At 39.5% G+C, this 22,607-nt stretch overlaps 1 protein-coding gene across 3 annotated transcripts in view; it reads right to left on the bottom strand.

Moving 5' to 3' along the window:
* Positions 1-19,598, bottom strand: part of CADPS (calcium dependent secretion activator) — a 494,204-nt gene extending 474,606 nt beyond the window's left edge. The window contains exon 1 of one of the 3 annotated variants that reach the window (XM_009200417.4): positions 18,774-19,598. In XM_009200417.4, the coding sequence (XP_009198681.3) occupies positions 18,774-18,839 (66 nt within the window). In that variant the 5' untranslated portion in view covers positions 18,840-19,598. The remainder of the gene's footprint in view (positions 1-18,773) is intronic. The other 2 variants (XM_009200423.4, XM_009200406.4) reach the window with 2 other exon arrangements.
* Between the last annotated feature and the right edge of the window lie 3,009 nt (positions 19,599-22,607).

The following is a 22,607-nucleotide window of genomic DNA, read 5'->3' as shown; positions in this document are numbered from 1 at the left end:
AAAGTAAATTGAGGTACATCAAAAACTTTTGAATCAATGCAGAGATATTCCTAGTTCCTGGGTGGGGTTTCAATGTCATAAAGATATCAGCTTTCCTTACATTAATCTACAGATACCATGGAATTTAGGTGAAAATCCAAGCAATTTTTTATTTTAAAACTGGTAAAATCATTAAAAATTATTTTTCCAAAGAATAAAAAAATGCAAGAAGAGTCATGGATATTCTGAAAAGTATAATCAAAGGAACTTTATAAATGTAGCCAAACTATCATAAACTTAAAATGATGGAATCACCATAGTTATGATACAGGAAGAGAAAATTAGATCAATGGCTTTCTACCGAGAGCTCAAAAATAAATTCAAATATTAATAATATTGATAATAAGAATTGAGTGCATTTGACATTTGCATTATGCACTTAACACAACTAGAGAGCAAATAGATTTAATCTATGATGTTGAACAACTGGCTAGTCATTTGAAAAGTCATTCATACATCATTCATTACACCAATATAAATTTCAAATGAGTAAAAAATTTAAAGGTAAAAAAATAAAACACTATAAGTAGTAGAAGAAGATATGTATGAGCAGTTTTATAATCTTTGGATAGAGAAGGTCTTTCATTGCATGAAACCCAGAAATTATTAAGAGGAAAAGTAGATTTTACTGCATTCAAAAATTCTGTTCAGCTGAACAAAAATATGTCAAACAACATAACAAACATGAAAACGGTCCACCACAAATGACAAAACTTAAATTGCACAAATATGACAATGTTAATACCACTAAAATAGAAATAGCTCTTAAAAACTAATAAGCAAAACAATGGATGGAAGGTAATTTGTGAAACAAAAAAATATAAAGGGGCAATAAATATGTAAAAAGGAAATGCAAATACAGAATTTTAAAAATAATGCATCGAGTTGGCAAATCAGAAAATAATGTCTAGTTTTAACATGGGAAATGAGACTCATGCTCCACTAGTGGGAGTGTAAATTTCTACAGATACTTTGGAAATTGGTAACAGCATTTTAAATGTGTATATTCTTTACATTAAAGACACATATATTTGGAGAAGTATAGAAAGATAAGTACACAAAGATGCTTACTGCAGAATGTATATAGTAGTAACAAAAAAAAAGAGAAGTCAGTACAACTGGTTAAATAATCTTACATCCATAAAATGGATTGCTACAAAGTCATTTAGAAGGATGACATGGTTTTATATTTACTGACATGGAAACATTTCCTATATATAATGTTGTGCAAAAAAGTAGGTTGCAAAGTAATATATGTAGAATTATTACTTTTATATAAAATTATATATATTAATCTCTATATATCCATGCAGATGTATATATATTATGTGCATAATGGATGTATTTGTGTGGTAAGGTTGGGTGATTATTTCAAATTTCTATTTTATGTATTTCCATATACTTTTCTATAAAATGTTTATTTTTGTTTATAGAAACTGTAAAATTTAACAATATTTTAATGAATTCATTTTGCTTATCTTTTTAGTTATAATAAAAGTTATTGTGTGCTAAAACATGATTTACATCTACAATGAAGTTTTTGCTTTTTGGTTTTAACTAAATTAAATCTAGAGTTAGGAAGAAAAAAGAAGTTGCTTCCTACAAATAGAATTCTATTTCCACTTTTGTCTAAACATAAATATTCAAAATAAAGAGTTAAACTAATAAATCCCAGAATTCCTGTTTTAAAGAGAAATACAGCAGGAAGTCAACAAGTTTTTACTGTAAATAAGAAAAACTACAGTTCAAACTGACTTACAACAAGAAAATTTACTATTTTATTGGAAGTCCAGATGAAAGGTGGGCTCCAGATCTGGCTTGATGGTGTATGTAGCCCATTATTGTCATCAGGAACTCAAGTTATTTCCATAGCTCAGCAACTTCACTATCTTCAGCCTTGGCTTCAGCCTAAATTGAGTCTCCTCATGGTTCTAAGATGGCTGCCAGTACCAATTATGGTACATGCTTCCTTCCATTGAATCCATCAGGAGAGGAGCAGCAAAACCTCTCCCTTAAGCATGGAATACAAGTCCTCCACTTTGGTCTGATTGGATCAACTTAGGTCACCTGGGCACCTGACCTGTGAGTCAATTGTATTCCAGTATAGTGCTGTGTGTGGATGAGTCTGAACTCAGTTGTATCTACTTCTAAAGCTAGGAATGGGGTATAATTTTTCATACCTGAAAAAGTTACAAGTCTGTTTGGAACTGGGGTAACCAATTGTGTCTACTAAAAACGGGATATATAGATATTATATTTAAAATGTACAATAAAAAGCTTCATTTGAATTTCAATTGGCTGTTCATAGTGATTAAACACACTGGGTAAATTTGTAGTTTATCCACTTTAATGATATGTGTTGAGTTCAAGGTTATGAAACAAGTGTAGATTCTCATCCAATGTAAATGTCTTATATCATTATTTTCCTCAAAAATCTGCTTTATGATAGGCCAGCTAATTTGCAAATAAAAAAGAAATTACTGTGTTCTAGATACCTTTGTTGCTATCATATTTATAGAAAATGTTTGGATTTTTAAAAAAATCTTAGGAATGAATTGTTATTGTTCTGTTATCTTTGTCAGTGACAAAGGTATTGAGTAATAGATTATGCTGGAAACAAAAGACTATGCCAAAGGATAGTGATTAGAGAAAGCTTTATACAAAAGCGTTTGGATGAGTACACAAGACAGAAAGGTACAGAGTTCTTGCTGCAATTAGGGAAAGGGGAAATGTTCTGGATCACAAATCTCCCTAAATTTGGGCATATACAATAAGTCTAATGTTGAATTTGGTTTTTCCTTTCCAGCAATCCTTACACTATATTTATTGCCAGATCATAAGGAAGTAAACACATGCTATTAACTTGGTTTAATATTTAACTTATGCTGCAACAGACCTAGCTTTCTTTAGTGAAAAGTAATGGATTGTTTTCCACACACAAGCAAAAGGAGGCGGGAACAAGTGACACATTATGCCCCTCTTTAAGAGCTCAGCATAGCCTTCCGACTCAAATGCTAATTGAATATTGACTGAAAGATAGCTTTGGGCTCTCCACATAGAAAGAAAACTATGAAAAGCTCTTTGGACTAAATGGCAAATCTACAATTGTTTAGAACTGCTGCTTCAGGGGGAGACATGCTTCTGATTAATTGAAACAAGTGCACATCTTAACCAGTGTCTGTTCACTTTGAAGGTCTATAGTGCTGAATCATAATACACAGCTGTACATAGGCTGCCGGTGGAAAGAAGATAGTAGAAAGAAATCCTTTTCTTTGCTCCACTGCTAGGCAAACAGGAAGGCTGACAAATTATATGGGGCTTTTGTCAAAACTCACAGGGAGTTGTTTCCAATCTGGCCATGGAAAAATGCTGGAGCAAATCATATACTTTGCAAATGAGACATTGGTTTTTGTTGACAATATTCTTCACAAAATATAAAGCCTCAAGGTGTCTTATGGGAAAACACATCACTTCAAGACAAGGTCAAGGCCAATCACTCTCTATTTGCCAGTCACCCAGAAGTCTACATTATCTTTGATGAACCCTCTGCCTTGGTTTAGTGTTATTTCCATTGGAGCTACTCAGGGGTACAGATCATTTTCAAAGGCTCCCCACTGCCTACCAAATAAAGGACAACTGACAGTCTAGTAGCATTCAGTGTTTACCACTACCTGGTCCTAAGCTACCTTTCTGATCATGCCTTTTGTGTGCTCTTTACTGTAGTTTTGCTTGGCTTTTGTCTTTGCTCATGCTGTGCCTAGCATACCTGTTCTCCTTCCTACCCATGTTCAAATCCTACCTATTTCTCAGCTGCAAATGCAGCCTCCTCTAGGAAGCAGGCCCTTTGGTAAACAGTGTAGTGTTTGGAAACCTTTCAGATGATGTAATGACCTGGTGACCCAGGAATATCTGAGTCTTACCGTAAACCAAAATCTCCTGTTCTCTTAAGAGAGCTATGCTGATAGATGATGACGACAAATGGAAAATACCATCATCTCTCAGTATCTGCAGGAGATTGGTTCCAGGACCGCCCCATTCTGGCATATACTACAATCCCCAAATCTGCACATACTCAAGTCTCACCATTGGCCCTGTGGAACCTGCGTAGGAAAAGTCAGCCCTCACTATGCATGGGTTTCACATCCTGCTAATATATTTTTAATCCTCGGACTTGCACAGTTCAAACCCATGTTGTTCAAGGGCCAGCCATAAAATCACTATATTAGAACTTTCTAAGACTGGGCTGGAGCCTTTCTCTACTCCCATGCCCAGATCCAAATCTTACCACCTCTATTAACACATAAAAGATAGAAAAGATGGTACCAAAGAATGTACAAAAAGAGACAAATGATTGGGAATCTTATGCTTCCTACTTATGCAAATAACTCTAACCATTAAATGTGGTCCATCCAATAACCTTTCTGTAATCTTACCACTAAGATAAGACTCTTTCGACTTGGGGAGGAGTGAGAAAGGGCAGGGAGTTTGAAAGTACCCTATTCTCTGGGTGCCTATGCAAACTTACGTTGGTTTGGGGGATGGAATCATATGAGAGAAAGGACAAATCCAATATTCTATTTTAGTGTGGTTGGGCACACTGAAAGTTTTCTCCCCAGATTCCAAACTGACACCACAAGTCAGGCTTCCTCCTCTCTCCTTCTATGGGCTTGACATAAACCTGGATTTATTGTGGGGCTCATGCTTTCTTGGGGCTGGATTAAACTCCATCTGGATCCTTTAGGTCAGCTGGAAGCCAGATGGAATCACATGTTCATTCTCTGAAATGATGCCAGGTTCAACCCTATGAGCTTTGTCCAAGTGTCATTATGTGCTTCACAATGTTATGCAGAAGAGTTTTTGCACCTGCAGGGGCGTATCAGAATATCGGTCACTGAAATTAAATATAACTTAAAGGGCAGGCACTTTGCTTTACATTTTTAGAATTTGTGAAAAAAAAAAAAAAAGAACATTCATAGCCCACACATTGTGACAAGTACATAAAAGTTACTATAAGAAAATGAAGACAAAGGTCAACAATTGCTGTAGGGAAACGCCTTTGAACTATTGATTCAAGACACTTCTACATATAGGCATTGATTTTCTGAGATTTTTCTACAAATCTCCCCACAAAATTATAAAACTGATCTGTGCTGGCTAAAACATTCAAGCCTAATTCATGACCTTTTCTTACGGTGTGAAGAAATTTTTATCTTCTTTTCTCTCTTTTCCCCATACCTTCCAGACATTTCACTTAATCTTCTTAAAACTACGTTGGTCATGTCATTGTCCTGCTCAGAATTCTTCAGCAGTTCTCTATTGCCTACAATGTGAAGCCCCCCACTCCTTCATCCCGTTACCTTGGTGAAGGGCATCTACCATCATGAACCAACCTTTGTTCTTATTTTCTGTCCAATATTGGAATCTTATACAATTGTACTCGTCTGTTCATATGTCCTCAAACTTGCTGTGCATTATCTCATCTCTGAAGAGAGTTGAAAGTATCCTTCCCTTCTCTCAAAATGTATCACACTGCTATCACTTGATCTTCTCAGTCAGCTTGAGGCTTAGTTCAAATACCACTTCTTCCACCAAGCCTGGCCAAAGGCTATTTCATTCATTAGGCAATAGAGGCATGGGGACTGGAGCCTTGAAACTCTCCAAGGCACTAAAAAAATATCCAAGATCCTAAATATTGTCTTCAAAATGTAGGAATAAACATGAAAAATCTAAATTAATATTCAATTAAGTGACTTCCAAACACATATTGACTCCATTAATTCTTAAATTTAGTCCTCATAAAAATACTGATACCGTTGAAAACAATGGTGGTTTTTTGTTGTTGTTGTTGTTTGTTTTTAGACTGAGTCTTGCTCTGTCACCAGGCTGGAGTTCAGTGATGCTATCTCAGCTCACTGCAACCTCTGCCTCCTGGGTTCAAGTGATTCTCCTGCCTCAACTTCCTGAGTAGCTGGGATTACAGGCTCGCACCACCACACCCAGCTAATTTTTGTACTTTTAGTAGAGATGCATTTTCACCACGTTGGCCAGGATGGTCTCAATCTCTTGACCTTGTGATTCACTCGCCTGGGCCTCCCAAAGTGCTGGGTTTACAGGTGTGAGCCACCACGCCCTGCCAAGGTTTTTTTTGTTTTGTTTTTTAAGTTTTCACGGATTCCTCTGAATGCACCATGATTCCTGATAAATCATAGTCATTTATTATATAGACAAATAGCTTCGAAAGCAAGATTGAAAAACATACATTCCAGTCTTTTCAATAACCAAGTAGATGTGCAATGTGACATACATTTAAATTTTTTATGAGGTGAGGTGGACCCTCTAAAAGTGTGAATCACTATGACTTTCACAATTCTGCAATAAAATAAAGATTAAATAAAATGAAGCAATTTTTTAAAAAGTCTAAAATGGCCCAGGCCATTCTTATTGTAAATCCAAGACTGACAGTGCAATGGGAAGAAGCCCTAGGTGCAGTTAAGTGGTCCAGGTTGGTGCTCTGTAGCCCATTCCAACCAGTGGGACTTCTCCAGACCTCACTTTTACTTATCACAAAACAGGAATTTATAACTGTCTCACATATACTCAGAGGGTTGTTTTAATGGAGCAATGAGATAATCTCAGTGGATAGGCTACAAATTGTAGAGAATATGTATTACTATTCTGAATAGTTATGAACCAACAATCGTGAACTCATGTATCACCTATTTATTGAACACCTATTATACATACATACAATCTGTCAGACACCTGGGGAGACTAAATGATCTCTGCAGAGTCAGGAGAAAGAAAAAGAAACAGTTATACATTGAAGTAAGGTGTGCTGAATGCCTCAACGTACTTAACATAGCACATGGTTAAGTGTGAAGCCTGGAGTCAGACTGCCTTGGCCCCAACCCATGTACTGTATCTGTGACCTAAGACAAGTTTCTTATCTGCTTTTCCTCTTGGTTTCCTCTTCTGTAGGATTGGGTGATTGATTAGTACCTATCTTATAGCGTTGCTATAAAGATTAAATGAGATAAGGCTTGTAAATATATAGAAGTGACTACACAGGGTAAAGGGCCAATGAATGCTATTTATTCCTGTACTTTATAACTGAGTGTTACCTTCTACCTAGGAAAGTAATGGAAGGCAAGGTAGAGAGGGCTTTTCAAGCAGGAGTGCAATGATACTGAGGCTCACAGAGAGCAATGAACACCACAGGGATGTTAAGTGGCTTAATGGGCTGAAGAGAAGGGTGTGTGCAGGAAAATGGCAGTAATTAAGCCTGAATGGGGAGTGAAGATCTACTTTTGTCATGCAAGTAAGTTTCTATTTTATCCTGTGTAGGCAACAGAAAGCTACAGAAGAATTCTCAGCCATTGTTTGAAACAATGGTATCAAATACAAGCCATGACTGTATTTGTGTTTCAAAAGTATCACTCTAGTAGTGGGTAAAGTATGGGCAAGAAAAGGGGCAGAGAGAACAGTGAGAACTTACTGCAAAAGTCCATGCAAGCAATCATGTGGGCCCAAGGCAGGACATTAGTGATGAAGATGAAGTGAAGGAGAAAAACAACGATTTCCTCAGGAGAAACATGGAGAGGACACATGCATTCTTTGGTGGTGAGGATGAACAATCAAAGATTTTTTTTCTTTCTTTTTTTTTTTGAGACAAAGTCTTGTTCTGTCACCCAAGCTGGAGTGCAGTGGCGTGGTCTCGACTCACTGCAAGCTCTGCCTCCTGGGTTCACGCCATTCTCCTGCCTCAGCCTCCTGAGTAGGTGGGACTACAGCCTCCCTCCACAGCGCCTGGCTAATTTTTTTGTATTTTTAGTAGAGATGAGGTTTCACTGTGTTAGCCAAGATGATCTCACTCTCCTGACCTCATGATCCGCCCACCTCAGCCTCCCAAGTGCTGGGGTTACAGGCGTGAGCCACCACGCCCGGCCTGAACAATCAAAGATTTTAAGATGAATTGCACATTTGTGCCTTGGCCAGCTCAGTTATATGGTAGCGCCACTGGGTGGCCATTCACTGAGTTAGAAAATACAAGGGGAAAGAATCTGGATGAGAAGAAAAATTGTATCATTGAATGGTGTGAGGACATTGAAAGGAGATGCCATGGAGGTCAATGCTCCTTCAAGTGTGCTCTGTAGGCCTGTGTCATCTGTGAACTACTTCTTATTGGCCGTCACTGAGATAAAGTGCTTATAGCAGAGATTACATCAATTTAATCACCATGCATACTGCTCAATACAGCTGACAACTTTTATAGCAAGACTTTCCTTGCAGAAGAAAGTAATGAGTTGATTTACATTCTAGTCCAAGTTCTTTACAAAGCATTTACTGACTTGCACCTGTCTGTGGCCACACCTTTAGCAGCACTGATGCAAATGGCTAGATGTATGGGTCTGGCAGTCTGGCAAGAGGCCTATGCTGGAGACAAAAGATTCGCAAATTTTAAGTGTAGAGATGTTAGTAAAGTCATGTTAGCAATGGAGTTGCTGAGAAAGATGGTATGGACAGAAGAAGAGGGCTGTGTTTTTTAGGACTGCCATAACCAAGTATCACCAACTGGGTAGCTCGAGCAATAGACACTGTCAGAGGCTAGGCGATGATCAAGGTGTCATCAGAGTAGGTTCCTTCTAAGATGGAAGAATCTGTTCCATGCCTCCCCACTAGTCTCTGGTAATTTGTGAACTATCTTTGGTGTTCCTTTCTTGTAGAAGCATCACCCCAATCTGTCTTCCGTTTCATGTGGCATTCTGTGTGTGTGCATATCTCTGGGTCCAAATTTCCCCATTTTATAAGGACATCAGTCATAATGGATTATAGCCCACCCTAATGATCTCATCTTAATCTTTCAAATAAAGTCACATTCTGAGGCAGTGGGGGTTAGGAATTTGACATATAAATTTGGGGGGAACATAACAAACCCATAACAAGAGCCAAGAATGTAAATCTAGGAAACACCAATATTTACGATTCAGACACTCACCCTGTCCTGATTTAGTCTACATCAGTGTATCTCAACTTCTCAACCAGATTGCTAGGTTCCTACAGGTCAGGAAGGCCATCTAAAATGACTTTACATACTTTTTCTACAGGATCTAGTGAGTTTCTTGTACATAGAAGTGGTTCAAACAACATTGTCTGATGATGTATAACAAACAAAACTTGAATATGGAAGAACCCCCAAGAAATGTTTTGAACACAGTATGTTATGACACACTGCCTTATAGACAACAGTTGCTATACTTGTCAGAAAAATCGCCAATGTACATGTTCAGGATGTATTTCAACTCATTTGCTTAAACAACTCTATGCCTACCATTCACACCAAAAGGCTGTTTTTCTACATGGGCAACAGAAGGCATAATTATTTGCAAGAATTTTCAATGTTTTCCCTTTGCTTTCCTAAGAGGCATAGTAGATTCTTCTCTGGACCACTCAGCATGTTTGCCAAAATCCCATTATCTTTTTAAAAGCATTACCACTCCCAGAGGATTTGCAACTTAGCATGTGCTCCTGGAACACTTAGGGATTAAAAAAAGAAAAAAAAAAAGTTAACTTCAAAGTATCTCAGAACTTTTTTACTGCACAGAAGTAATTCTGAGAAGCACATGATGAGTTGATATTTTCCTCCCATAGGCTGCTAAAAAGACATCAATACATTATCAATTTATTTCATATCTCTTGATTTTAGAATGGTAGACAGCAGATTGGAACACTTGAGGGCTTGATAATTCAATTTATTTTCAAACCTTTTTCCCACTTGTTAAAATAAAAGGAATAATACAGCAAAACTAATTTTCTTTGACTAGTGAAACGTATCAGAAAAGTCCATATCTAAGAAGCAGTTTTACTTTTTATTGACATTTTATACATAGCATATTCTTATTACCATATCCAATATGCAGTAGCTCTATAGTTATTATTTATTTATGCCTTAACTATACCCAGAAAGGCCTTTAGGCAGCTTACAATAAAATAACAGAAAATAATGCCAAAATCCTGTAAGAGAATAAAAGTAGAGAAAATAAGCACATTTATTTATGCCTAAATATGTAGAATTTACAGGTTCTGTGATATAACTTTGGCAACATTGCGGCTGATGGTAAATTAAACAGCCTAATTTTCACTAAATCAAATGAAATGTCCTAAAAAATGCATACCCAGTATGAAAACTTATTTCTTTGGCTTCTGCTGATTTTAATGTTTGATCACTTAAACACACACTACGGTGATTCAACCAGGATTCACCCATTGCAAGAGATTCATAAAGAAGACTTCTCTCTATAATGGATCTAGAAATTTGTCACTTTTTGGTATTAACAAACAAAGTTAAGAGGTAATAGATGGAAGGTTTCTGCAACATAACTTATTTTGAAGCCATTTGATAATTGGTTAACTCTGAGAAGCTTTTATAAAAGTAAAAATTATAGAGACAACGTCTCTGTAATAAAAGTGACTGCATTTAAGACTTTTATTTCCTCTCTTTGGAAGCTCTCTAGGAAATAAAGCATCTGTGAAGTCTCAACAGTTGAACACTTACTGAACACCTACTACATGTCAGGTACTGTTTTGGGAGATGGGAATCTTATAGTCTAGTGAGTGATAGGCATGTGTAAAAAGGGTAATTTAAATATAAAGTAAAGGAGGTAAAAGGAATGATTGACTAAGGAGTTACGGTAGTACTTAGCCCACTAAAAAGCTTTGAGTAAGGTTTCCTAAAGGAGATAACACTTGAGTTATAATAATTAAAGGATGAACAAGAGTGAATCGCGTGAAGAAAGGTGAGAAAGACATTTTGCAATAAGAAACAGTATGAGCAAAGATACTGTAGTCTGAAATACTGTGGAGGAGTTTGGGGAACTAAAATGCAAGAACACTATTTTTACTGTTACTGATAATATTTGCCCATACACTCCATATTAAAAATTTTAGATAAAGATTTTAAGCAACTAACATGTTTTTTCTCTTACAATGCTTACTATTTTTTCCCCATTTTACAGATCAGGAAACTAGGAAGTAAAGACATGGATAATGTTCCCAGGGTCACAAAGTCAACATGTCACAGAGTTGACCAGGAATTTGAACCAGGGACTGATAGTCTACAGAGTTAGAAGTCTTAGTCTCTGTACTCTATTGCATATTACCTACTTATGCAAGTCTTACTCTATCTAGATATATAAAGTTTTGAACATATATGCTTAGAATTTACTCTCTACACAAACATAAAAGTATTTTATGAGTTCATTTTTAATGGTCATGGTAATAGTCAATATCAATATCAATAGTCAATATGGTAATAGTCAATATCATTAGTATAAACCAACATTTTTAAAAGAGCTATTTGGATCAAGGACAAAAATATTAGGACTTGAAAAAGGCAGGTGACCTATTCAATGATAACAAACATAGTGTCTTTCCTCACAGTGGTTATGAAGAAAATAAGGAACTCTGAGGATCCCATCATTTACCAGTTGAGTGACCCAGCACCCCCTTATCTGAGTCTTCTGATAAGCTTGTGGCAAATCTTCCCATGTACATGTGCTTGACCTTAGCCATTTAAAATATCTCCTATGAGTTCTATCCATGTTGCTTTTATTCAAAGTGAGGTTTTGAAGCCAGACAAATGGGTCCCTGTTTTTTGTTCAAAGAAATACAAGTGAAATGTCTCAACAAAAGTGGAAGAACAGAGATGTATTATACCCTGGACCCCATCTGATTTATAGGTGATACTCTAATCATAACTGCCTGCCTTCTGGTATTCTTGCATTTTAGTTCACCAGACTCCTCCATACTGTTTCATGATGATCATCATGATAATAGCAATAATGAATATAAGACTTGTGATAGCTAGTACTTCATATATATTAACTTGGCCAGTCCTTTCAGATAAAAACATTGCACATATCAACTTAGCAATAACAAGAGCTAACACTTGTATTGCACTTACACATTCCGGACATTGTTCTAACTGCTTTACTATATTATCTCAGTTAATTTTCACAAGAACCCAATGATCAAGGTACCACTGCAATTTCCATTTCATTCATGAGTAAACTGAGCCTCAGAGAGGTTAATTTTCTAAGATCACAGAGCGAGTTAGGGGTACAGCAAGAAAGCAAACCGAGGCATTCTAATTTCAGAGTCTATGTCCTTAACCACTGTCCTTCACTGTCCATCAATATATCAATAGCAAGAGATAGACTCAATGCATTGGCTTAATTCATCCCCCTTTCCTCATCTATTAAAAACAGAAAAGTAATCATATCACATGCCTAGACTGACAAATGAAAAAGTAATAATTCTGATAATCGGCCCTCCAATTTGGCAAAAAGTATAAATCTAATATCAACAAGAAAACTACTATAGTTGCCAGAGACAAGGAACACAGAGTTCTAAATTTCAGCTACTCCTCTTGGATGCTTTACAGGGGCCAGGGTCAGATCACTGATATTTGTTAAGCAATTGTAAAAGGAGATGGTGTTGGCAAGAACCAGAGAGCTGGTATCCTACCATCCAGATTTATGTGGTGGATGGGTATCTTGGGCCAATTTAGTTAAAAGTGATTATCATTATATTATTTAAATGATGGTTGGGTAGTCTTATTTCCATTGCTTTTTGCAAATCCATAAAAACTCAGGCCTAGTGTTGTCATATCTTCCACTTGTAAGAGAAACCAGAAATCCAGATTTTTTTATGTGAAATATTTTGATAGTTTTAAATGTTGAGAACTAATTCAAAATTTGAAAAGTGCTTTGTGGACAAAATACATTTGTGGATCAGTTTCAGCCCATAGGCCACAGTTTACAATCTCTCATGTAGTCTGCAGTCTTATAACCTTTTGAAATTTCACCTTATGTGAAGATTTAGACAGTTGGACTAATGAAATCTACCTTCATCTCTAACCATCTTGGATTCTTTAAGACACTGACTTGTTTTGTAATGTAAAATCGTACCAAACACAAGTTTCAATGAATTTATGTCTTGGTAAAAAGTAATCTCATTGTTCAGAAAGAACTATCAACTCCTATATATCTGGAGAGGACATTAGAAATTATTTGAAGCTTGTCCATCCCCCTCTCCACATGAAAGATTAAGAAATTATCCCAGAGACTTGCCTACAATCAGTGGTTCATTAGTGGCAGGGTGTGAGCTAAAACACAGGCTTCAAAATACAGGTTGAGTATCCCTTATCCTCAATGCTTGGAGCAGACGTGTTTTGGATTTTTACAGGATTTTAGAATATTTGCGTTATACTGGTTGAGCATCCCTAATCCAAAAATCTGAAATCCAAAGTGCTTCAATGAGCATTTCCATTGAGCATCATGTCATGATCAAAAAGACTGATTTTGGAGCATTTCAGATATTATATTTTTGAATTAGGGATGCTAAATCTGTATATCCTTTCCCTTCATCATCTAGCTTTTTTCATTCTGTTATGGAGGTCATTTAGGCTCCTAGATCCTGCCATTCCTGCAGTCACTTCTGTACCAGTCTCTTCACTTACATGCACCAGTAAGTCACTCACCCTCTTTTTTGATTTAGCCTGGGTTTCTGTCACTTAGAACCAACAGAATCTGACTGACATTGTCTAACAGTGACTCTTTTCCACATTTCTGCTACCTAGTGTTCTTCTCCAGACTGGAACACCTGTTTTTCCTATGCTTACTCAAATGAAACTAATTTTTAAAGACCTAACCCCAGTCTACTTTCTTTATGAAGACTTTTTTCTACTGTTGTATCCAACTGTGTGTGCATGACTCTTACTTCTTCCTTCCCCACTTTAGTACTTCTAATCAGCGTCTTACAACTAAAACTTTCTTATTCAGCTTATTTAACATATACGTATGTTATCTTCCAAACTAGAAATAAGCTCTCCCAATTCAGGAACCATATCTCACAGGTACCAATTGCTTCTGTCATCGAGCCTGGGTGAGCACTTGGTGCAATGAGCAACTGGTTATTTAGAACATATTTCTAAGTTAGAACTGTCATCATTCCAGCTCAAGTTTTATAGACACCTGTCCCCAAATCACAAATACTGGTTATATTTCAATATGATAGCTTACGATTGTTTATTAAATTTGCTTTTACAATGGGAAGATCCCTAAATCATTTGACTTTTATCATTTTACTCAGTACAATTCTTCAGGGATGAAACATTTCCTTTGTTCTTCAGTCTAGTTTTAGGGAATCACAAGCCTATTCCAGGTGTGTAATGAAGCAAAAACCTCTCATGGTATTCTGCATCTTCAGAAAGTCTCTGCTATCAGTACATAACAGCGGCTTCCCAATGCACCAAGGAAAATGGGGAGTTGGGGAATGCCAAAAAGCCCATTTAAATAATTTGGTTCTTCCCCTGATGAAGAGAAAGAATTCTTTTGAAGAAAACTTGGTTTAACAGTCTCTTTGTTCTCTCAAAAGGTAGAATTTTTTTAGAATGCAAATCATATGTTGCACTAACAAATCAAACCTTAAGAATTTTGACTGGTCGAACCAAGTGCCTCAAAATATATCTGAATAGACACTTTATTATTGATTCAAAACGCACACATACTTGCACTCTCTCTCACACACATATATAGTTAGCTAGTACTAGGTCTTGATTTTTATGAAAGGTATGGCTTTTGAGTCTTGTCCAAATAAAGCCAAGTAAATGAATAAGGAAAGAATTTCTATGATTATGACTCAACATTAGCCATAATTTCATGGGCAGATATAAGCTGAATCATATGGAAATGAGTAGCTTGAACTTACAAGACATTTGTCCTCTTGAATGAAATAGGAATTGCTGTGTAATAGACAGTTTTAAGGATTACCCTTTTCCCCCATCATACACAGACACACATGTATACTATACCTATGTATGTAGACACAATACTCATTTTAGGCTATTTGAATAACTCCTACCTCATTTAAAAAATGGTCATGTCAATCTAAATATTACATGAGTTGCTAACACTCCCTGCTTTTACATTCCCTAACTATACGTAGCTAGTTCACACAAGGTAGCCACCCATCACCGTTACTACATAATTTAGAAACATATGGTATAGCTTTGCCATGCCAACTTCTAGGTATTCACTCTACCATTCTGACAAAAGAAGAAAAAGCAAAGAACTGCTTTCCAAATTGTCATTTCTGAGCTACTGAAACATACATTGTTACATTCTGGTGGGGAGATTTTTGTTTTGGTCATAAATTATTATTGCCACCATGTTATATTTAGATTCACAGTAATGTAACATAATATACCAGTAAATGATAAAATGCTTTTTTCAAATAGTCTGTTTAAAGTCCCCTCTTTAATTGGGAAGATTGTTGGACTGCTCTTTTTCTCAGTAAAAGTGAAACCAAAGTAATTACCAAAATTATCCAAGTGATGGTAGTCTCCCTCTGTTCCTTCCGAAGAGTTCTTCTGAGCTAAAACCTTTTTCCTTTCAGCTTAAACGACATAGTAAAGTTGGTATAGTCTAGTGTTCAAATTTACCCACTAACAGCCCATCCCTCTCCTTCATATTCTTTAAGAAGTTAAACCTAAGCATCCACTTTGCCCATGGTGACTATATTTGATGGGTGTCCAGAGGAAGAAAGGAGGACCTCTCTCAATTCAAAGAGAAATAACTCTGGGTAAAGAAGTACACCTGACCTGTTGTGAGGATTCTAGGGCTCTTTTTATCCTAGACTATTTCTAGCCAGTATCTCATGGGATCAGAATGCCTCACACTTCAATTGCCATCTTTTACCCATCTACATGGTACTTTAGGCAAATAAAATTTCTGAGTCTCAGTTTTTTAAAAAACAAGGATGGCAATCTGTACATTGTTAGAGTTAGGAGATTTAAAAAATGATTTAAGAACAGAAAAAATAACTTCAGCTGAAAACTAAGGAAATCTGAATAAACTACAGACTTTAGTTAATAATAATGTATCAATATTAGTTTATTGTAACCCATGTCCCATACTACTGTAAGATACTAAGAAGGGAAATTAGATATGTAGTATATAGGAATTCTCTGTACCATTTATCAATTTTTCAGTGAATTGAAAGCTGTTCAAAAAGAGCCTATTCAAAAAATAATCTATGTGCCTTTCACATAGTAGGCACTTGAAAAAGTGGTAGTCAGTATTGTGATATAGATTATTTGGTTTCACACGGTGCATTATACTCTGTACAATATGCTCTTTTCTCCATAATTCAGCAATTCCTTTTCATAGATTCTGTCTCTCTGACCTCCATGTCACCCTATCCCTTTCTCTACATTTTTCTTCTTTTTCTAGTTCATCCTTTTCTATTCCACTGCAAACTCATGTTTAGTTTACAACTAGTTTATCTTTCTTCAAGACTAACTTTAGCTCATCAACTCTATTTGTTGGCTTTAAACTTTATCACAGTGATTATGCAAACCTTTTAATTACTCTCAATGATTGCTTATTTTTTAAAAATCAGAGTTCCAAGCTTTCTACTTGAAGGAGCAAAACACACTTTTCTAGAAAGGCATTAAAAACTTACAAATATAGCAGTGAAAAATCTTTTTGTAATAAGGAGAGATATATATATAATTTTTGTAAAAATTTAGCTTCCCAGTATAGCCAACAGCCCTGGGATAGCTTCAGTGGGATATGTATTTAGCAACAGTTTGTTGTGATAACTAAAAATAGTTTGACCAAATGCCAGTGTTATCAATCTGTCCTGGAGTCTCTCTGATGTTAAGGTCACGCGTAAAAATGGAACCAGCATGCCCCTCAAAACCACAGCTTTGCATGGATTCAGGTAAAACATACAATCAGATCAGAAAAATCTGGCCTCATAATGATCTCTAAGGTGGCTGAAGGTTCTGTTTAGAAGAATGTGTCTCTGTGGGATTTCTTTCTCCATGCTAGCTCTGGACTTAAGCATCTATTTAAAGGACAGCGCTCTAGAGACTTTGATAAATGTGTCTAGACACCGCCACCCCCCACCCCTTTCAACCTAACACTTAAAGTCACAGTTTTCATTGTCAAAGGAATGGGATATTTTTGGCTGGTGCTGTTATTACTGGGATAGATTTTGGAAGTTGAAGTTCCCATGCTATAAAGACACAATTACAACAGGAATTCCAAACTGAAATGTGAAACATTAGGCCCCGTGAACTCAACATCCAACCTTAAAATAATATCCCAAAAACTTTTACTGCTCTGAGGATACTTTTGCTCTACTGCAGTCCAAAATACGAACTGAAAAAACAAGGGGCCACAGATAGAGATGGAGAGCCGTGTGTGTAACCCACCTCCTGTCTCTCACCCTGGAAATGAGTTTTATCTTTTAATGAAACGATATCCAAGCTCATGATGGCTGAAATAAATCATCAGTGCTGGGTGGTGTGTGTACACATGTAAGTAAAACAAACAGAAATCTGTGCTAACTCAAGGTAAGGGTGGAGAAATGTGGAAAACCTAATGCTACTACAGCAACATGTTATTTGGTCTTAAATGGCAGCAACCGAAAAATTCACTATTTTAAGACACTATTCTCACAATCTTGATGGGGTTACGACTGGCCTCTCACACTGCCTCTCTGACTGGCTTTTCTGATAGCTCAAGTGCTGCAAATTTATTTAAAAGAGAGAATAGAACGCTGACTTTCTTCACTAACTCACTTCAACGGGGTGCCTGACTGCTTCTCTTCTGCCGCCACCCTCCGCCACTGCCCCTCATTTTCCAGTACCCCTCATCCCTTCCTCCAGCTAAAGAACAGCTGATAGAAATAGGCGCCTTAAAAAAAAAAAAAAAAAATCAAAGGCAGCCCAGAGCTGCTTCAGCCTTGCCCCAACCTCAGACAGAAAAAGCTTTTGATGCCTCTGATTGCGAGGCTTTTTGCAGCTGTACTTTATCAAGGCAGCAGTGGCAGGGCTTGGAGGACCCAGGCGAGCCAGAAGGTGGCGGCGAAGTCACCTTGGGAAGAGGAGAAGAGGGTCAAAGAGAGGAAGGCGGAGGGGCTGACCCGGACAGAAGGACCAGAGGGCGTGCCCCTGCTCTGGGGTCAGTGAGGAAGGGTCAGGGGGACTGGAGAGAACTCCAACCATGAGGAAGCAGTGCCCCAGGACCCTTTGGCGACGCTAGTCGGTGATCGGCTGACCCGGGCAGGGAGAGAAGGGTGCCCTTCGCAGAGTCACGGGAAGCTTCGCCTTCCGGGCTTGCTTTCTCCCGCCTGCCCCTGCGCTTGCTCTCCGCCCCAACGAGCGGAGCGCTGCTCCAAGACGCTCTTCTCCCTCCACCTCTGCGCCCCCGCCTGCCGTTGCCCCCGCCCGCCGATCGCACGCCCAGGAGGGCGGGCCCGGAGTTGAGCGCAGCCGCCCGCCGCTGGAGAGCGCTGGGAGCCCTGCAAGCGAGCAAGGCCTCTCTGGGCGCCGCGGGCTGCAAGTCACTCTCCGAGCCTTTCGGGCCACAAAGCGGGACCTGCTTGCCTCGCTCTCCCCAACGCTCCCGGGCTGGGGGGCTCGGGCACGCGGCGCTGCGCTCCGCGGCCCTAGCCGGTCCCAGGCAGCTCCAGGAACGCTCCAGGCTGGATTGGGCCGGGCCTGGGCGAGCCCGGCCGCTGGGAAGGGGCCTCGTAGCCCTTTCCCCAGGGCGCGGTCTCCACCTTTCCTGCTCCTCCTCGCCAGCTGCGCCTCCAGCTCCCATTGTTCGCCCCGCCCGCCTGGCGACGTCCGGGTGCTGCTCCCTGGGCCTCCCAGGCGCACCTACCTTCTGCTGCCGGCGAGCCATGTCGGTGGGCTGCTTGGCATTAAAGGGGTAGGCGATGCAGCGCATCACGAACACATACAGCTGCAGCCTCTTCTTCCTCTCCTCCTCCTCTTTCTGCAGCCGCTCCAACTCTTCCTTCTCCTTCTCGCTCACCACACCGACGGCTGGGGTTTGAGGGCTTTGCCGCCAGCGCGGCTGCTGGGTTGCAGCCCCGGCCCTGTTGCTGCTGGTGTTGCTGTTCCCCGCTGCCGCTCAGGCCCACTCCTGGCCCCCGGCGCCGGCGCCGGCGCCCCCTAGCCCGGCGCTGGCGGCGGAGCCCTCGCTGGTACGGCTGGGAGACAGGCGCGCGCCGGACGCGGCCGAGCCGAGCACCTCCTTGCCGCTTTCCTCCTCCACGATCTCATCCGATTCTTCTTCGCTGGACGAAGGGTCCAGCATAGTGGCGCCTGGGGAGCGGGGTCTCTGGAGCCCCCGGCTTGGAGTGCAAAAGGTGGGGGGCGCTGGAGGCAGCCGGGGATCAGCTCTCCCGGGTGGGCGCTTCTCCCCAAGTCAGGGAGCGAGAGGGCTGCTGCTCAGCCTCGGCCGCCGCGACTGATCCTCTGCCCGGCGGTCGCGAGCTGGGCTCAGACCCAGGAGCGCAAAGGGAGGAGGGGAAGGGAGAGGTGCGTCCGTGGACTCGAGGTGGGCAAGTGGGAGAATCAATTGCAAGCCCTGAGCCCGCAGCCGGATGCCATCTGCGGCCGCTGAAGGAGGCGCCTCCAGAAAAGATGCCGAGTGTTGCAAGCTGTCGATGCAGCCAAGAGCCGAAGAGGCATCTTGCCGATTGGGGAGGGAGCGGCGCTTACGTGTTTATTGGCTTAACTCTCCCGTGTCCGCGGCGTAAAGGGCTGCTGCAGAGGGCTGGAGCGGGGAGAGCGCGGAACGTCCTCAGAGCCTCAGTACTTCTGACCCCAATACCTTGCCACCCTCCTCCCCTGCCCGCTTCGTGGATATTTTTTTTCTTGATCTCTGGCTCTCATTGCCTCAACCCCATTTCCCCTCCCGCGGACAAAAAGTTCTTGGGGGAGGGAGAAATCCGGAAACCAGCCGAGCGGGCTGTTTGGAGACGCTAAATCGAGAGGTCTTACTTAGGAGGAGGAAGTCCGTGAGATCTTATGCGGGAAAGAAAGGGTCCATCTCCTTTCCCCAGGCTTCTTTACACCTGGGGCGTGGGGGGGAGGGGGGGCTGGGCAGCGTATTTGTCCCACCTGTGAAAACTCTGATTCCAGCAACTTATTCCGCATGCGCCCAGTCTAATTAAAATATAAGTTAATCAAATTTTGAATGGATTGGTGTTTCGACCGGGCAACTCAACCATTTATGTAGCGTCCCCGCCCTTGCCTACCCCCCACCCCCAAAATCTATGATGAATCTTCTTCAGTTCCTAAGACCTGGGAATGCTTTCTGCTGAGGTGAGCCTACTAGAGAAATAGAAGGGTTTCTGGTTGCTTAACCCTCTCTCCATTCTGACTCGGTGGAGGCTTGGGGACCCTGCCATCAGACAAAGACACCCTAAGAACTCAGCGGCGTCAACATCTAATGCGTCGACTGTCGCACTCTCTTCACCCCTGCCTCTTGGGTAAACTATTAATACAAAGCAGCAGATGGTGCCTGCCTTCCCCCTGCTCCTTTCACTTAGGCCAATAAACCCAGTAAACTAGGGAGCTGGCCAGCGTGCTGAATGTAACCTGCGACCCGCAGATGGATGAAAACAAACCACCAGCCACCTTCAGAACTTAGACTATCTAGAGACCTCTCCACTTCATCGCCTATATTTATGTATTTTCTAGTTCCCTAATTATCTGTGGATACTCGTGGGAGTGACTTTAATAGTGTAGAATGAGTTGAAAGTTTAAATCACGTTTGTCTTTACGTATTTTATAATTTACCGTGAGTTTCACAGTAAGCTTTGAGAGTAAACTGACCTGTTTGAGACCTGCAGAGGAACTCAAAACAACTCCTTTCACATTAACCCCAACAATTCTGTTTGATCATTTGAGTTACGTACTTGGATGGCTTATATTTGACTTCACCACCATACCTCAAGGGCACAACTTTTGTGACGATCACACATTTGGTAACAATATAAAATTTTTTAAAAAATTGAGCAGTGTGGGGATTGTGACAGTTTTGCAGCCTCATTTTTTAATTCTTCTAAAGAAGTAAAGGATGTTCAAATCATGTGGTATTGGTTTTTCTGGAACAGAAAATATAGTAAGCCAATCAATTGATCAACAACCTTTATCCAGCACCTTTTAATGAAGTAATACATTGTTCTAGGTGCTTGGGATAGATAGAATTTTTAGAAGACATTCTCTTAAAGAGTCTATAATCTCCTTTGGGAGTTACAACATAAACATGTGAAAAAGATTGACAGCACTTATTTTGAGGCAACATATCAACAAATCCAGGCCAGTAAACTGCAAAAAGCTTGCATGAATGAAGCAACTTGAAATGAAGGGAATCATAATTCTCAAAGAAGAGAATAAAATCTTAAGGGAAGAAATCATATACATGGGTGGTAAAAAGAGAAGGTATTGCAAGTGGAAAAAGTGGTTTGCAATGCCATAGTAATAGGGCAAGGGATCAAGTAAGGTTAAAGAGTGTTATGGAAATCAGGTATGGGTAGGTGACAGGAGGAAAGAAAGAGCTGAAATTATAATCCATTTGGCAAAACAAAGGGACCATGTTTAGGACACAAATTAAGGAGTATGTGATTATTTGGGGAGGAGATGCTGTTGAAGGCCAGAAACAGGTCATTTACTGATTAAATATTTCTTCTGAAGTCTCTTTAGGCATTTAAATACTATCACATCAGACATTGGTGGCAAAGTGACCATGAATTCCATCTACAAAAACACTTGGAATTTCGCGATTGCTGTAATAAAGTTTTGTTTGGTATTTTTACAAATTCCTTTGGGATTATGTGGGGTTTTTCCAGGTATAGTCATTAATATAGAAACTTAATATCCACCTTTGGTGAATTACATAAACCTATTATTTGGGTATTAAACATAACATTGCTTACATAAATCTAACAATCTTCTCAATCCCCCCCAAGAGTATTCAATCAAAGAGACTTAAATAGATTTTACCAGAAATACTTCCATATTTTTTTTCAAATGGTGAGCATTGCTGTCTTTCAAAATATACACCCTTTCAAAGACATCTCTTACCTTAGCTGAAAGTCAACTCAGTGTCCTTGGAGATATTCTATTTGTTAGTGTTGAAGATAAGATATGCCAAACAGAACTTTTGAGGCATCTGAAGTAGGAATTGTGACTTATCTAAATGTACATTTTGACAACCAAGGGAAAAAATGACCATAGAACACATGCAAAGGCTCTTAACTTTTGTCTACCTCTTGTAAATATTTGTGTTCTTATTTTTAAAAATACAATTCCACCTTAGATTATGATACACCTAAGAATTTATGTCCTTAAGCTATTTTACGTGCTTGCATGTTTGCCCCATATCCAGTTCTGCTTTGTAGAAAACTTGGATAACCTCAAGATGATGAAATAAGTTTTAATCTACTATCTGGAGACCATATCATGAAAGTAGAAGTTATAACACTGAATTTTGTAATCCTACCCCCAAAATCAAAGTCTGCAGAAAATGGAAATGACTGAGACACTAAGCCAGGATTTCCTAATCTAAACCTAGATGATCTCCATCCTTCTATGAAGTGTTTGCCTTGATGTGTCAAAGGCCACAAGTATGGGGAAATATCTGACTTGCTTGCAACTGATAGTTCAGTAAAAACCAACCTCTTCTTTATGTCACACATAAAAC

The sequence above is a fragment of the Papio anubis genome, chromosome 2 (genome assembly GCF_008728515.1).
Source record: "Papio anubis isolate 15944 chromosome 2, Panubis1.0, whole genome shotgun sequence".
Taxonomy (NCBI): domain Eukaryota; kingdom Metazoa; phylum Chordata; class Mammalia; order Primates; family Cercopithecidae; genus Papio; species Papio anubis.
The sequence above is the reverse complement of the archived record's forward strand: the minus strand, read 5'-3'. Positions and strand labels throughout refer to the sequence as shown.